We start from the raw sequence: 16431 nt of genomic DNA, 5'->3' as shown, positions 1-16431 counted from the left end.
CAAAGAAAATGAAATTATAAATGCTGTCATTTGATATTTGTCTGACATTTTTCCCTGTTGAGAAGTCAGAGAATATTAACAAAGAACTGGATGACTTGGAGAGTACAAACAGAAAGAGACACAACATTTTAAGACGTTAAAATCTACTAAATTGCCCGGACTGGGCAACATTTGATGAAGAGTGCCAAAGGAACCGACAGATAATTTGGAAATTAAGGTCAGGTTAAAAAATCGATTAAAAAGCCATCCATGGGAACCAGCACTGAACAGCCGTAAAACAGTATCAAAACATCCATAACAAAATCTCAGTTTACTCATGTCACATAACTAACTTGTTAGGCATCCAGCCCAAACTTGCATTTTGACTAATATATTGTTAAATAAACCACTCATTTTAAAATTTGTATTAAAAAGGAATCAAGCTTTTGAATTGCAGACCTGCCTTTCTTCTCATCTGGTGGTTGTTAAGGCACAAATGCAGTACCTCTGGGTTTTCATCAGCTGTTTCGAACAACTGCAGCTGTGAATTGACCTTCTGTTTGTTGATGCATCTTGGATATGCACAAATATGAGGCATCTTTTCTACCGCATAACGTTTTTACACACCTTTCTTTACATTTTAATCACTAGCTGTACACGATTTTCAGAGCATGTTCTGCAATGTTGATATCACATGTAGAGGATGGAAGCTAACAAATTAGCTATTACTGTGCAGGACTCCTGTAAAAATACTAAGTTTGGGGCATTGCTAACATATGACTTTGATATCTAGATTGTGCAATGAGTAATCTGAGATTTTATTCACGGATGTTTTGCTATTATTTCACCACTGATCCCCAATGACACCTATTTATTACCAATAACTACAAACAATACAGGGTATATAACAGATATTAAAAAAAAAAAAATGTTTTTGGATGGTGTATTCCTTTAAACCGAATCTCATTGTTACATTTCCCAGTCACAGTTCACATTTTCATAAAAAAAGACATGGAGGAAAATGTTGCGATTAAATAATAAGAAAACACTTTCTACACAGATGTTAAACAGTCTCGTTTTTAGCCAACAAACTATTCAGCAAAAATGTGTAAAGAAACACAACTGGGGCTCCTGTTAACACTCTTTATGATGCCGGACTGTGATTGTGATCGCTCATTTTAAATTTAGCCAAATCAGAAGTTAGTTTACTTTTAAGTAATTGTGTGCATTTCAGAGGAGGGTTGTTGTTTTGTTATAATTTAATATTTAGGCTTCCGTAAATAGCCAAATTTCTATCAGGGGACAAATAAAGTGCTCTCTATCTCTAGCATAAACTTATTTTAATACTTTTAAAATTACTTTCATGACTTACCCATTGTCCCCCTGACTGTGTCTTGCTCTTTTGATGAGATGGTCATTCTCTAAACTGGTGGAGTCTGCCTCATTGCATATTGAATTATACGCTGCAACGAGATCAAAAAGGTTGAGAACTGATCACTCACATAAAACAGAATTTAAAATTCTTGTTAGCTTCAAAAGTGAGAAAAACACATCTTACTCTTTCTACTTTTGAAATGTTAAAGTTACAGAACATACAAGTTTGCCTCGTTCTTTGCTTTGTCCTTCTAAAATCATTAATTTCACACATATCATTGTTGTCACAGTTTCTCCCACTGTCCATCACACTGCATTTACTGTGTGAAATTCAAGAAGTATTTGCAGTACCTCAGATCTTCAAAGAGTCAGAAATGAGTTGTCATAATTGCTGCACAAGTACTTTCATTCAACCAGGTCATTGTCAATGTTGGACACTGTTCTTTGCAACACAGATGTCATTTTATTGTCAGCTTTCATGGTTAATTTGAACACTTTCAAAATGCATTATCAATATACAGTGGGTACGGAAAGTATTCAGACCCCTTTCAATTTTTCACTCTTTGTTATATTGCAGCCATTTGCTAAAATCATTTAAATTAATTTTTTTCCTCATTAATGTACACACAGCACCCCATATTGACAGACAAAAAAAAAGAATTTTTGAAATTGTTGCAGATTTATTAAAAAAGAAAAACTGAAATATCACACTAAGTATTCAGACCCTTTGCTGTGACATTCATATATTTAACTCAGGTGCTTTCCATTTCTTCTGATCATCCTTGAGATCACCTTCATTTGAGTCCAGCTGTGTTTGATTATACTGATTGGACTTGATTAGGAAAGCCACACACCTGTCTATATAAGACCTTACAGCTCACAATGCATGTCAGAGCAAATGAGAATCATGAGGTCAAAGGAACTGCCTGAAGAGCTCAGAGACAGAATTGTGGCAAGGCACAGATCTGGCCAAGGTTACAAAAAATTTCTGCTGCACTTAAGGTTCCCAAGAGCACAGTGGCCTCCATAATCCTTAAATGGAAGACGTTTGGGACGACCAGAACCCTTCCTAGAGCTGGACTGTCCGGCCAAGCTGAGCTACTGGGGGAGAAGAGCCTTGGTGAGAGAGGTAAAGAAGAACCCAAAGATCACTTTGGCTGAGCTCCAGAGATGCAGTCAGGAGATGGGAGAAAGTTGTAGAAAGTCAACCATCACTGCAGCCCTCCACCAGTCAGGGCTTTATGGCAGAGTGGCCTTTGGAAGCCTCTCCTCAGTGCAAGACACATGACAGCCAGCATGGAGTTTGCTAAAAGACACCTGAAGGACTCTGAGATGGTGAGAAATAAGATTCTCTGGTCTGATGAGACCAAGATAGAACTTTTTGGCCTTAATTCTAAGCGGTATGTGTGGAGACAACCAGGCACTGCTCATCACTTGTCCAATACAGTCCCCACAGTGAAGCATGGCGGTGGCAGCATCATGCTGTGGGGTGTTTTTCAGCTGCAGGGACAGGATGACTGGTTGCAATCGAGGGAAAGATGAATGCGGCCAAGTACAGAGATATCCTGGACAAAAACTTTCTCCAGAGTGCTAAGGACCTCAGACTGGGCCGAAGGTTTACCTTCCAACAAGACAATGACCCTAAGCACACAGCTAAAATAACGAAGGAGTGGCTTCACAACAACTCTGTGACTGTTCTTGAATGGCCCAGCCAGAGCCCTGACTTAAACCCAATTGAGCATCTCTGAGAGACCTAAAATGGCTGTCCACCAACGTTTACCATCCAACCTGACAGAACTGGAGAGGATCTGCAAGGAGGAATGGCAGAGGATCCCCAAATCCAGGTGTGAAAAACTTGTTGCATCTTTCCCAAGAAGACTCATGGCTGTATTAGCTCAAAAGGGTGCTTCTACTAAATACTGAGCAAAGGGTCTGAATACTTAGGACCATGTGATATTTCAGTTTTTCTTTTTTAATAAATCTGCAACAATTTCAAAAATTCTTTTTTTTTGTCTGTCAATATGGGGTGCTGTGTGTACATTACTGAGGAAAAAAATTAATTTAAATGATTTTAGCAAATGGCTGCAATATAACAAAGAGTGAAAAATTGAAGGGGATCTGAATACTTTCCGTACCCACTGTAAAAAAATTCAACTGAAACTCCTCAATCATCTTCATAAATGAAAACTCTAGTCAGTTCAAATAAAAGATCTCTACTGTTCAACTTACTGTACCTGTTGGAAAACACGATGTTTTGAAGCCAAAATCCAACAAAGAAATGCTTTACACTGGCAAACATTTAGCTAAAAATAAACATTTAAAATAAATGTTTAAAATAAAAATAAACTTCCTAAATGTACAATCATCACTGTTAATATGTCCTTTTTGCATTTCCTTTAATAAGGTCAGTTTAATATTTCAAACTGTTAAAAATGTTCCTTAAATACTCATTTCTACACATAGGTAAGGAAGACCAATTTTCATGCAATGTCAGATCAATACTTTTGTCATAAATAGAAGTGTGAGAGTACTGGTCACTGAACAACTCATTTTATGACAGTTAAAGGATTGCATTGATTGGTCTTCAATTTAGGAACAATCCTTTAAAATAAAATATATTAACATGACAGTGTAATAATACATTATCAGTTTATTTTAAGGCAGTCCTCAAGCTCTGCCCAAACATTTTTTGACACACCATACAGAGCAGTAGGCTGACATTTCCAGCACGTTCAGGGAATAGTCCCAGAAGCAACGGTTCAATGCAAAGAGCAACTATTTCTTAACAAAGAATAAAGACAAAATTGACAATTTTAGACAAATGACTTCTAGGAAGTGCAACATTCTCAAAACCGTTTATTCCAGTTTAAGGTCAAACGGGGGCCTATGCATATCATGGCACCAACACAAAAAAAACAATACAGTATGAGTGAATGGCAAGACCCATTAAGAATCGTCCAACACTGTAACATGCATGTCTTTTCAACATACACAGAAAAAAAACCCTCAAAATACATATGGTGTTGATGGAAGTATGACAAGAATAAATGTAATATGTTTTTATTTTTGTTTTCATTACTGCAGAAGTCCAAGTGTATATTTTAATTCCATTGACACAGCAAAAGCCAACTTAAAGGACAGTTAAGCATTTTTCATATCAAAGTTATTTGTATTCAATTATAGTATTTATCAATTTACGATGAAGTTATGTGCCAAAGTGAAACGTTTAATGTAATTTTTAAAAAACATATTGCCGGTTCTTGTGATTTAAAAGGAGTCTCAAGAGACAGAAGCTCAAACATGAAAGCAAAAGTGTTGAAATTTACTGAATACAAAAGAAGTCTTGACATTTCACACACATTGTAAATCAGTGAATCCATACCATTTTAGGAAGAAGAAAAAAAAAAAAAAAAAAAAAACACTTTTTGAGAGTTTAAACCATTTTAATAGGAGGCCGGCTGTACTTGTTTAATTTAAGTTATTCTCCAACCTTGAAATGGAAAAAAGAAGGAATGGGAGACATTAGGCTTCCCCAGTTATAGACCAAGTATCCAACCTATAGCTTGTTTCTCCAAATAACGGACACTATTCACTTATATTTTTTACTAGGATTAGGAGCACAATAAATCTAATATAAAGTCTATTGAGGTATATGAAGCAGCATATTTTATTTACTATGAAGTTGTAATGTTTTATTCCATAGGTTTTGCATTTTATCCATGCATATTTGTATATATCATGCGTGTTAAACAAAAGACTACCAATGTCACTTCTTACCTCTTTCCACCTGTATCCTAAAAGCATTTCTTTTTCGTCGTCCATACTCCATGCTAAATAAACAAATCAGAAGAAAAACACTTTTAGAAATGTTAGTATTTTTTATGACATTAGATTCAGTTGTGTCAAAATGGCAAAGTCAATTATTCCACAATGCTGTCTAACTAATGATCAGAGATTAATATAGCAGTAAGGCTGAGTAAAGTTATGAAGTTTCACCCTTCAGAATAAAACATGATGTTAGTCACAATTCCTCTGTCTTAATACAGAATTTCTACATAACGTAGTAGTTAAAAGGCATGGTTAACTGTGCAATAAGCCCGAAACTCTGTCAACGGAGGGCTGCAGTGGCTGCAAGTTTTCATTCTAGTCATATTCTTAAACAGAAACCAATTACTGCTGCTAATAGAAAAAACTTTACTGCCTTAATTATAAATGACTTGTTTCTCAAAACTAAAATTGCTTATTTCCTGCTTAACCATATGAAATTTAATGTTAAGTTACCAGGTTGCTCCAGGTCCAAAATTATTTGTAGGATGCTCTCACAAAAAGAAAATAAATAATGTTAGAAATATTTAAAGTGTCTGTCAGAGTGCACTCCAAAGATCTAATGTAGAAACTCCACTCCTGGAGGGCCATATTGCTTCAAATGGTCTCGTCCACCAATTTTAAAATTAGAAGACGATTGCTATTACAGAACATGTGACGTTATTTAAGCATACGGCTTGGGAGACTATTCAATCAACAGCGGTAAGAGGCTACTAAATAAGAAAATGACTGGAATTAAAACAAGTAGTCAACATGGTCCTCCAAGAACCGAGTTTGAGACCGCTGATCTAATGGGTTTAAACCTCTGCCATACACATACATTTTCTCTAGTTACTCTGAAAAGTATGCAATGTTTAGACTAAGGATGCTTACATGAGAAGCAAAACCATAGGCTAGACCTTTTGAGAGTATGTTTTTCTCATATTCCAAACTAAAACAAAATCTCTGCAGTAGTAGAATATTGTCAAGAGTTCAGTGAAATTCTTAATAACATGCAACACATCACCACTCTACTGCACCATAACAAATAGTAGTAGTAATACTGTCAAATGTACAGAGTAAAGTTTAAAGCTTACTTCTACGTCCAAACAAATGATGTGTACATAACTATTGTTTAGGACAAAACTTTTTAGACAAAACACAACATTCAGCAAAGGCAGTATAAACAAACTACAGCATATTAACTTGCACCTAATAATAATGGAAATTACACAGCTAAAATCATGCTCTGTGGCATTCACAAAATGCATTCCCAGAACGTTTGATTTTAAAAATACTTTTTTGTGATTAAACTTTTATTGGACTTCAATAAAATAAGAGACACGAAGAAGGCAGCAGTGAAAGCAAGCAGCAAATCCCTCAAGTTATCAATTGCCCATCCATCCTGGCTAAATCAGTCCTGAGAAAAGGGTCTCTTAAGGACTGAAAGTTATTGGGGTCTGTGTAAACCAGGGAGAGAATGAGGGGCACAACTGACAGAGCAAGCCCAATAGGGCGGAAATGAAACAGAAAAGGGATGAATGAGGCATTAAGACTAGGAACACAAAGTGGACCACCAGTCACACAGTCCCCCAACAAATACACAGCAGCTTGACACTTCTCTGACAGCTGATACAACCAAGAGTTCAAGTAGACTAAAGAAAGAGAATTTCCATAAATATGACAGAGATTCAGATGATATCCAGGATGAGGCCAAGAATAAGTTTGCAGCAATGGAACACAGGAAAAATAATCTCTGCTGGAAAAAGTTGTAGTAGTACAGTCAAGGAGAAGAAATGTATTAGTTAAAGGAAGAAAATTGACAGACAGAATAAAAAAAAAATCATATGAAGAAAAGTGTCTGGTACATTTAAGTGAGAAAAGCGACAAATAGTATCAGCTGCTAAATGCATAGAATAAAGTTTGAGGGCTGAGGCAACACGAATTAGGTCTCCATGCAGTCTCCTCTGCTCGAGACTAAACAGGTTTAATTCTCCGAGTCTGTCACAGTAGGACAAATTCTTAAGACCTGGAATGCACCTGGCTGCTCTCCTCTGCACAGCTTCAAGTGCTGCTATATTTTTTTTGCACTGGTGTGATTAGAATCACACACTATACACCAGTTGGGATCTTACGAGTGCATTTACAGTTTGACCACAACATCCCTTAACTCAAATTGAACAGTTTTTAACACAGAGTTTCTCTGACCAGTCCATGGTAATAAACAGATGCTCATGGCACCATTAAAAAAAAAAACTGAAGAAAACTGGTTTATGGTTGTAGAAAGTAAAAGGCATTTACCTGTACATTCGCTGAAGATCAGCAGCAACTCCTACAAGGTCTACATACTCCGTGGAACTGTCACGCAAATACTAAAAAAAAAAAAAGTATTAAATCTAATGTTAAACTGTGCATCTATGGATTACAATTTCACTCAACAGGGCGGGCACAAGATATTATACGGTATACGGTATATCAGATGATGTAACTTCTCCCTAGACAGTAATGTGGACGAATTCAGTCATTATTTACACTATGAACCTTATACATTTAAGTTTTAATTATAATGTGCTCATTTCTGTTGTATAGAATACTTTATACGTTACAGGCAACCATTCATTCACTTACGACAACAGCCGCAACATTTCATCCTAACCAATTAAGATTGAACTTCAATGGATCTGTGAGTTTACAAATAGCATTGTGCCCCTGACACAAACTGACCAAGTACAGGAAGTCATTAATGATTCTCTCAATCCCATATCTTCCATTAGCTGTGAATCAAGGATAAACAAATTTACTTTTAATTGTGCCTGTATGCATATAAATTAAACTTGTAACTGATGAGTAATTTATGTTTTGGCTGAAAAAGATCCTTTTACAATAATCTTCATGTAAATGTGTCAGGGAATGGCCTGGGATACGGTACAACATAATGAACGAGACATGCCACAGGCCAAGTCCTAAACATATTTTATCCATTTTCAAATGATGCTCATCAAGAGTTGGGTCACAGGAATCCCGGTGTCCCGAGAAGCAATGGAAATGTAACAATAGATTCTTTTAACAGGATACCCATCTTTAAAAAAAAAAAGTTTTATTGTTTAGCATATACAGTTCAACCAACATCAATTCGCTAATCATATAAAAGAAATGCAACACCCTTTATACTTAGTACAATCACAGATGTCAAACACAATTGGTTCTTAATACTTTCAGAAGTATAGGATGTCGCCTTACGGCGTTTCCATCTGCCATAGTGAAAGAAGGAAAAAAAAAAAAAATTGTGCTTAAAACTGTGTGGGAACAATTAGATGGCACACTAAATGTCACATTTCTAAGCCAATCTAACACCTCATGAAAAGATGGCACTCAAAGCAGGGTTGGTGATTTTGAACTACAAAGAGCAGAGGTGCTCTTGTTAACCTGGTCTGACAAACAGAAAGCTTTGGTTTACATACTGTAGATTATACATTGCACTTGAAGATGTCAAATGTAAACGATACATCATCGCAGGTGCTGCGTACTCTCTTTTGTTCAGTGTTACAACATGGGAAAGAAAACACAAACTTAGTATGATATGCCATTTTGGCTGTGCAGAATGAGCCAAAAGCAGAGAGAGTAGAAATCCCTGCTTCAAACTTCTGAAACCAAGAGCAAGGGTCTGTCCAGACAAAGCCAGATGAGGCACACACAGCTTCCGAGATTAGGCAGGCTATAAATCTCAAACACACAGACTTTAAATTGACAAGGTGAAAGCAAGCATGTGCGCTGAGAGGAATGCTGAACATGTTAAACTGTACGCACGCAGGAAAATGCATAGGCTCAATCACCCCATATGGGGAATAAACTTTAACCAATTAGAATAAAGACTAAGTGTACAGCGCATGATTTATGTGGTTTAAAACAATCAGTGATGTATTATACTGTATGATCAATGTGCCTTATTTTTTTATAGCCAATAAGATGCATTCTTTTAAATTATATAACCGAGGTTTGCAGATCTGTTATGTGAGCTGAGTGGGTATAAATAAGACTTTGTTCAGAGACCATCTCTTCTGCTAATCCGTTAGCTGCAGGGATCTCCGAATTTGCAAAAAGGAATAAAGACAGATGACAAACTTCCTCCTGCCTTGTTCTTCGCAGTGATAATTTATATCAATTAAGTTTATACCACAAGCAATAGTATAGAAGTCAGTATAAACTTGAAAGAATTTGCAGCCATTTTCTTGACAGTATGAATTGCAAAATATGCATTCGAAGTAAACGATTTTTCATTGAACCCCTTCAAATGGACTGCCTTGTGAGATTTTTGAACTTTGAGACCTTCCCAGGGGGCAACACGGCAAAATGCAATTAACAGCAAGCTCACCGCCTCCTCACGCAAAGCGTCAATCACCCAATGGGTTATACGGGGAACACTATAACTTGGCCACTGACCTGGCCACAGCCCTGTCCATCTGCTGTGTCTGTGTGTAGTAGATTGGTAGCTCCTACTGCAATAAATAACCTTGCTGTTCCTGTTTCAAATTGAATAAAGCAGATTTTCCTGAAACCCTTAGACTCAGCCTCATCTTTTAGGTGCAAGGCAGAGACTCAAGCATCACAATAACGATTAAATTTATAACACAAACAATAGTGTAGGAGTCAATATAAACTTGAAGGAACTGGCAGCCATTTTCTTGAAAATATGAATTGCAAAATATGCAATCGAAGTAAACGATTGATCAAACCTCTTCGAAAGGACTGTCATTAGTAGAACTGATAAAGAACCACAGGAGATGCAGAATTCAGTACTCAACACACCAAAAGCAACAAATCTGCCCACGACAAGAACAGAACAACAAGGCTGCACAGCATCCACCCTCTGATTGTGCATCTAAAAGAATAACTGAAAGGAATTTACATTACTGTCTAATTGATAATTTAAGCATTCTATGCCAGAATAGCTGCAGTGTTTTCACATGTAGTATTATACATAGACTACAATCCTTACCTAGGCTCCGTTTGTTGTTATAACATACACTCACCTAAAGGATTATTAGGAGCACCATACTAATACGGTGTTTGACCCCCTTTCGCCTTCAGAACTGCCTTAATTCTACGTGGCATTGATTCAACAAGGTGCCGAAAGCATTCTTTAGAAATGTTGGCCCATATTGATAGGATAGCATCTTGCAGTTGATGGAGATTTGTGGGATGCACATCCAGGGCACGAAGCTCCCGTTCCACCACATCCCAAAGATGCTCTATTGGGTTGAGATCTGGTGACTGTGGGGGCCATTTTAGTACAGTGAGCTCATTGTCATGTTCAAGAAACCAATTTGAAATGATTCGAGCTTTGTGACATGGTGCATTATCCTGCTGGAAGTAGCCATCAGAGGATGGGTACATGGTGGTCATGAAGGGATGGACATGGTCAGAAACAATGCTCAGGTAGCCCGTGGCATTTAGGCCCCTTACTGCCAATTGAGCATCGTTTAAAGTGTGCCAAGAAAACATCCCCCACACCATTACTACACCACCACCACCACCAGCCTGCACAGTGGTAACAAGGCATGATAGATCCATGTTCTGTTTACGCCAAATTCTGACTCTACCATTTGAATGTCTCAACAAAAATCGAGACTCATCAGACCAGGCAACATTTTTCCAGTCTTCAACTGTCCAATTTTGGTGAGCTCGTGCAAATTGTAGCCTCTTTTTCCTATTTGAAGTGGAGATGAGTGGTACCCGGTGGGGTCTTCTGCTGTTGTAGCCCATCCGCCTCAAGGTTGTGCGTGTTGTGGCTTCACAAATGCTTTGCTGCATACCTCGGTTGTAACGAGTGGTTATTTCAGTCAAAGTTGCTTTTCTATCAGCTTGAATCAGTCGGCCCATTCTCCTCTGACCTCTAGCATCAACAAGGCATTTCCGCCCACAGGACTGCCGCATACTGGATGTTTTTCCCTTTTCACACCATTCTTTGTAAACCCTAGAAATGGTTGTGCGTGAAAATCCCAGTAACTGAGCAGATTGTAAAATACTCAGACCGGCCCGTCTGGCACCAACAACCATGCCACGCTCAAAATTGCTTAAATCACCTTTCTTTCCCATTCTGACATTCAGTTTGGAGTTCAGGAGATTGTCTTGACCAGGACCACACCCCTAAATGCATTGAAGCAACTGCCATGTGATTGGTTGATTAGATAATTGTATTAATGAGAGGTGTTCCTAATAATCCTTTAAGTGAGTGTATAGTGATGCAACAGTCAAAATGACCGAAAGGTATCACAGCAGACAGAAACAGGTCTCAAATGTGTACAGCCCTTAAGTTTCACTTGTGTTGTGCTACTGAGCTACTGAGCTCCTGAAAAAAGCAGCAATTTAAGTGTCCCCAGGTTTTTTTTTTCTACTTTTCTTTGCTCTCTTCCTGAATCTCCAGCAACGGTTTAAAATGCACAGAAGAGAGAAATAGAATGTGGGTGTTGCAACACAGGATTTCACCGCTATTCACTACAAACATTTTAATCAGTTGTCCCAAGATGCTAGGGTCGTCTTCAACAGGATCCGTGATCACTTGCTCACCTACCAGCGACCAGAACAGTCTGGTTTTACCCCTAAGAAGTCTACCATCGACCACATCCTGGCACTGAGGGTTCTCAAGGAGCGCATACGTGAATATCAGCAGAGTTTCTTTGTAGCCTTTGTCAATTTTCGCAAAGCATTCGACTCAGTTGATCGAGCTGCCCTGTGGGACATCCGGAGGGTTCGCAGGATCCCCACGAGGTTGCTGGATATCATGGCTGGCCTGTACACTGGTACTGTGCAGAGTGGAGGCAGGACCTCTGCATTTTTCCCAGTTGATTCTGGGGTTCGTCAGGGGTTTGTTCTGCTCCTACTCTGTTCAATGCTTGTATGGACTGGGTGTTGGGCAAGGTCGTGGGGTCCAGCGGCTGTGGGGCATCTGTTGGTGAAGAAAGATTCAGATCTTGACTTTGCTGACGATGCTGTGATATTCGCAGAGTCAATGGAGGCTCTGATCGGGGCACTCGAGAGACTGAGTGAGGAGTCTGATTGTCTGGGCTTGCGAGTGTACTGATAAAAACCAAAAGATCCAGGCCTTCAATGACCTCTTGGGCACGGCCATCAGCAGTGTGTCTGTCTGAGAAGAGACTGTCGACCTCGTCATTGAGAGGTTTACTTACCTTGGCAGTGACATTCATGTCTCTGCTGACTCTTCGTATGAAGTCAGTAGACAGATTGGGAGAGCATGGGGTGTCATGAGGTCACTGGAAATGGATGTGTGGCGCTCCTGATATCTAGGCAAAAGGACAAAGGTCCAAGTCTTTAGAGTCCTGGTGCTTCCTGTCTTGCTATATGGTTGCGAGACATGGACGCTATCCAGTGACCTTAGATGAAGACTGGACTCCTTTGGTATGTGTGTCTCTCCGGAAAATCCTTGGGTACCGCTGGTTTGACTTTGTGTCGAATTAATGGTTGCTCACGGAGTCCCAAATGAGGCCTGCATTGGGAGGAAATGTCAGTTACGGCACTATGGCCATGTGGCGCGTTTCCCTGAGGATGATCCAGCTCATAAGATCCTCATTGTTGGGGACCCGAGTGGCTGGACCAGGCCAAGGGATCACCCACGTAACACCTGGCTGTGGCAGATAAAGGGTCATTGCTGGAGGGTGGGACTGGTCTGTGTGTCTGCCTGGGGGGTTACAAACTGGGATGCCAAGTTGTTTCGTCGCATAGCGGGTGCGGCAACACACTGTACCAGTGCATACTTCCCAACTTGACTTGACCCAAGATGTCTATTCTCAGTTGAGAATCAAATCTAGCACAGCAAAACTACGAGGATCCCAATCCTTGCCAGGAATCTCACAAATCAAACATGCCCAAGAGAATAAGCATTCCTAATCCAGGGCTGCAGCAAGTGTTCCATTTTCTTAAACAATGCCGAAAAATATGACTAAAGCCAGACATTGATGACCTCCTGCCCAGTTCCCATCCAAAAACAGCTACTGAGGAATTTCCATTCTTCAATCAAATATTCTACCCCATCAAGCCAGTAAATTAAGATAACAAATGAACCTCAATGCATATGCGCATTAAGCCAACAACTCAATGCATATAATAGCACGTTAACATAACATGGACGCGAGAAAACAAACAAAATAAACAGGATCGGTCCAAAAACAACAGTGAAATTGTATGCACCATTTAAAGCACCACGTTTGTAAATGAATGTAATATAATAAATGCACCGAGTGGATTAAGGGAGCATCACTAGTGTTGAATGGCAAAATTCGAAAAAGCGTTTTACTGTAGAGAATATGTTGTGTTCCCTGGTAATCTTGTTTGCTGAATATTTTCCTAGAAATTTACAATGACATCAACTTAGACAAACCCCCCAGTGCCCTGTGATGCTTTATGAGACCAGTTCATCTTCACAGAGTTGTAGCAGCCAAGTGCAGAACTTTCAAACATGTGTACTGCAAGACTGCTGCCTGATGTGCTTCACACATGCATGATGTCGCAACACGGTTGGTACTACACTCGATTTGAACATTGCATGCATTTTAAAAGAAATGCATGACAAAGTCCAGTACTGTATTTCCACAGCAGCTGCACAGAGACAGGAAACAGAAAAGACGATCCAGCTGTACCTGGAGCCTTGACATCAAACAATGGAATGAGCCAGTCAGGCATTGCATCTTCATCACATGGCTAATGTATGCCCCAATATAGGAACTCTGTATCTGTATATATTATTTATTTTACTCTCTCTCGCTATTTTGTATTTAAAAAAAATAATATATATATATTAGAGAGAGAATGAATAAACTCTACATATTGTATCTTTTTTTCTTATTGCTAGTTTGCAGCCATTTGTTGTAATTTCTTTGTGATTATCATTCTGTCTGCCCCTTCTGTTATTTACCATCGAGATACGTCAAGCAAACACTATGGATCATTTTGAAAAACTCGTAAAAACCCATATTTTTACTTTTTATTTTTCATAGCTACATTTTAGTTCTCCTCTTAATATATTTGCTACGCACCAAATAATGATATTCTTGAACAAATCAGCAATAACCATCAATTTCTACTTTTCCGTTTTCCTTTCCGTTTCTTCTGTACCACTAAAGTCCTGCACAGCCACCTGTGATATTTGAATGAAAGCAGATTCCCCAACTCTCCTTGACGCTCACGGTGTCAAATCATCTCTAAGACTAAACCTAAAAATCCATCCATCCATTTTCTAACCCGCTGAATCCGAATAGGGTCACGGGGGTCTGCTGGAGCCAATCCCAGCCAACACAGGGCACAAGGCAGGAACCAATCCTGGGCAGGGTGCCAACCCACCGCAGGACACACACAAACACACCCACACACCAAACACACACTAGGGCCAATTTAGAATCGCCAATCCACCTAACCTGCATGTCTTTGGATTGTGGGAGGAAACCGAGCCAGAGGAAACCCACGCAGACACGGGGAGAACATGCAAACTCCACGCAGGGACGACCCGGGAAGCGAACCCGGGTCTCCTAACTGTGAGGCAGCAGCGCAACCACTGTGCCGCCCAACCTAAAAAATCAATAAGGTTAATAATGTTAGGTGGAATACCCAGTAGGGAACTGGAGGTATTTTGGTCTTGAAGCCCCTGCAGAATTTTTTTTTTTTTAACCTCCACCTTATCTGGAGTTTTTTTTTCCCCTCTGTTCTCCCATCTGACACCATCATTGCACTCATATTTATAAACTTAAAAAAATGTATATGGATCTATGCCTCATACATCTTATGTGTGTATTATTTTTCATATGTTACTTATTCAATATTATACTTCTCTAATTTTAAAATTTGTTTTTCATTTCTTTGGCATCTTGCAGTCTTTTGAGCTACATCTTGTGTATGAAAACATGCTATCGAAATAAATGTTGTTGCTATAGTTAATGCATGGCGATACCATGCTTAGCATGACTGCCTCACAGCTCAGGTCACATTTTTGGCCATTATAATTGGTTCTGCATTGTTGAGCAGCACTTCCTTAACTAACAGAGGTATTTTTAAAAGAACACTACACTATTACATGCCAATTAAAACTAGTTCAGCCTCCTTCACCAATGACTTCAATGCATTTTGCAGAGTTTCCTGAACATTTCAGCGATTTTGCCAAACTCAAGGCATGGTGAAAGCAAACTCCATGCCAGTTCACTAACCCCTCAATATAATAAATGTTTATGGAATATAAAATGAAGTTTCAGAAAATGTGTAGTGATTAGATTTAAAAGATCAAGTATTATTTGTGAGAATGTTTTTTCTCCCCTACAGACCCCTTTATTGATGATTACGATGAGACAAAGCAGGCATTAAATAAATTAATGAATCAACACATATACATACATGTCACAAGACTGAAAATTTGGTCATACTAAATAACCATCGCCAATCCACTTAAACTGCAAGTTCGTGTGTACACATGGGAGTACATGCAAGCCCCACGCAAAGTGCCAAAGGTCTCCTTGTTGCGAGGCAGCAGCGCTAACAGTGGACCACCGTGCCGCCCACCACGATCTCCAAATACCTAAGATACTGCACCCAATGAAATGATAAAGTAAAAATGGTTGCTTTCTACGGTTGCGACACGATACCGTAAAGCTGTCCGAGATTGGTAGATCTCCACTTTTGGGTAATGAGGACCTTAACACCGGACAGACATGGTGAAAAGTCAGCTCCTCAGCCAGGTATTAGTGTGGCTTCCAAAGATCTCCGGGGCCGTTAGCATCCTGTTATCTGCAGACGGGCAGGTACAATATGTTCGTTCATTTAATATTAAGAGCAACCGATCATTCAATAAAAAAAAAGGACTGGAGGCGTGTGAACTTGCTGCCAGTCAAGCTCAGTTACGCCTCCAGCACACGCACCTGCTTAACTCTCTGTTTCAGGCGGTTATCCAAGAAGCTCCCTCCTTTGTTCTTCATGCCAGCAGGCTCCGTCTTGGATCTCAGGTGTATCAATTTGACGTTTAACACGAAAACGTTTCTCGTTGCACGACAAGCTCACGTGTACATGATGATAATGATGATGATGATGGCGCCGAGATACACTCCGACTCCAGTCACATTCAAAACAATGACAAACACCCGTTCATCAAGAACGTAAAACCCTTCTCTCCTCTCTGCTTGCCAGTTTTCCTAAACCTTTTAAAACTCCAAGCAGCCTCGTAACGCTTCTGCACGCAACAATTTTCCCGGTTTGTCTACAAATGACCTGCGACCTCTG

General features: G+C 39.4%; 1 protein-coding gene across 2 annotated transcripts in view; it reads right to left on the bottom strand.

Annotated features, from left to right (window-relative positions):
- The window catches only part of nvl (nuclear VCP like), a 63668-nt gene extending 47237 nt beyond the window's left edge, over positions 1-16431 (bottom strand). Inside the window, exons 1-4 of one of the 2 annotated variants that reach the window (XM_039738033.1) lie at positions 16074-16431; positions 7459-7529; positions 5131-5183; positions 1352-1442 (exon numbers count right to left, since the gene is read on the bottom strand). In XM_039738033.1, the coding sequence (XP_039593967.1) occupies positions 1352-1442; positions 5131-5183; positions 7459-7529; positions 16074-16130 (272 nt within the window). In that variant the 5' untranslated portion in view covers positions 16131-16431. Of the gene's footprint in view, positions 1-1351; positions 1443-5130; positions 5184-7458; positions 7530-15800; positions 15924-16073 lie in introns of those variants that run through there. The other variant, XM_039738034.1, reaches the window with a different exon arrangement.

The sequence above is a fragment of the Polypterus senegalus genome, chromosome 16, assembly GCF_016835505.1.
Source record: "Polypterus senegalus isolate Bchr_013 chromosome 16, ASM1683550v1, whole genome shotgun sequence".
NCBI lineage: Eukaryota > Metazoa > Chordata > Cladistia > Polypteriformes > Polypteridae > Polypterus > Polypterus senegalus.
The sequence above is the reverse complement of the archived record's forward strand: the minus strand, read 5'-3'. Positions and strand labels throughout refer to the sequence as shown.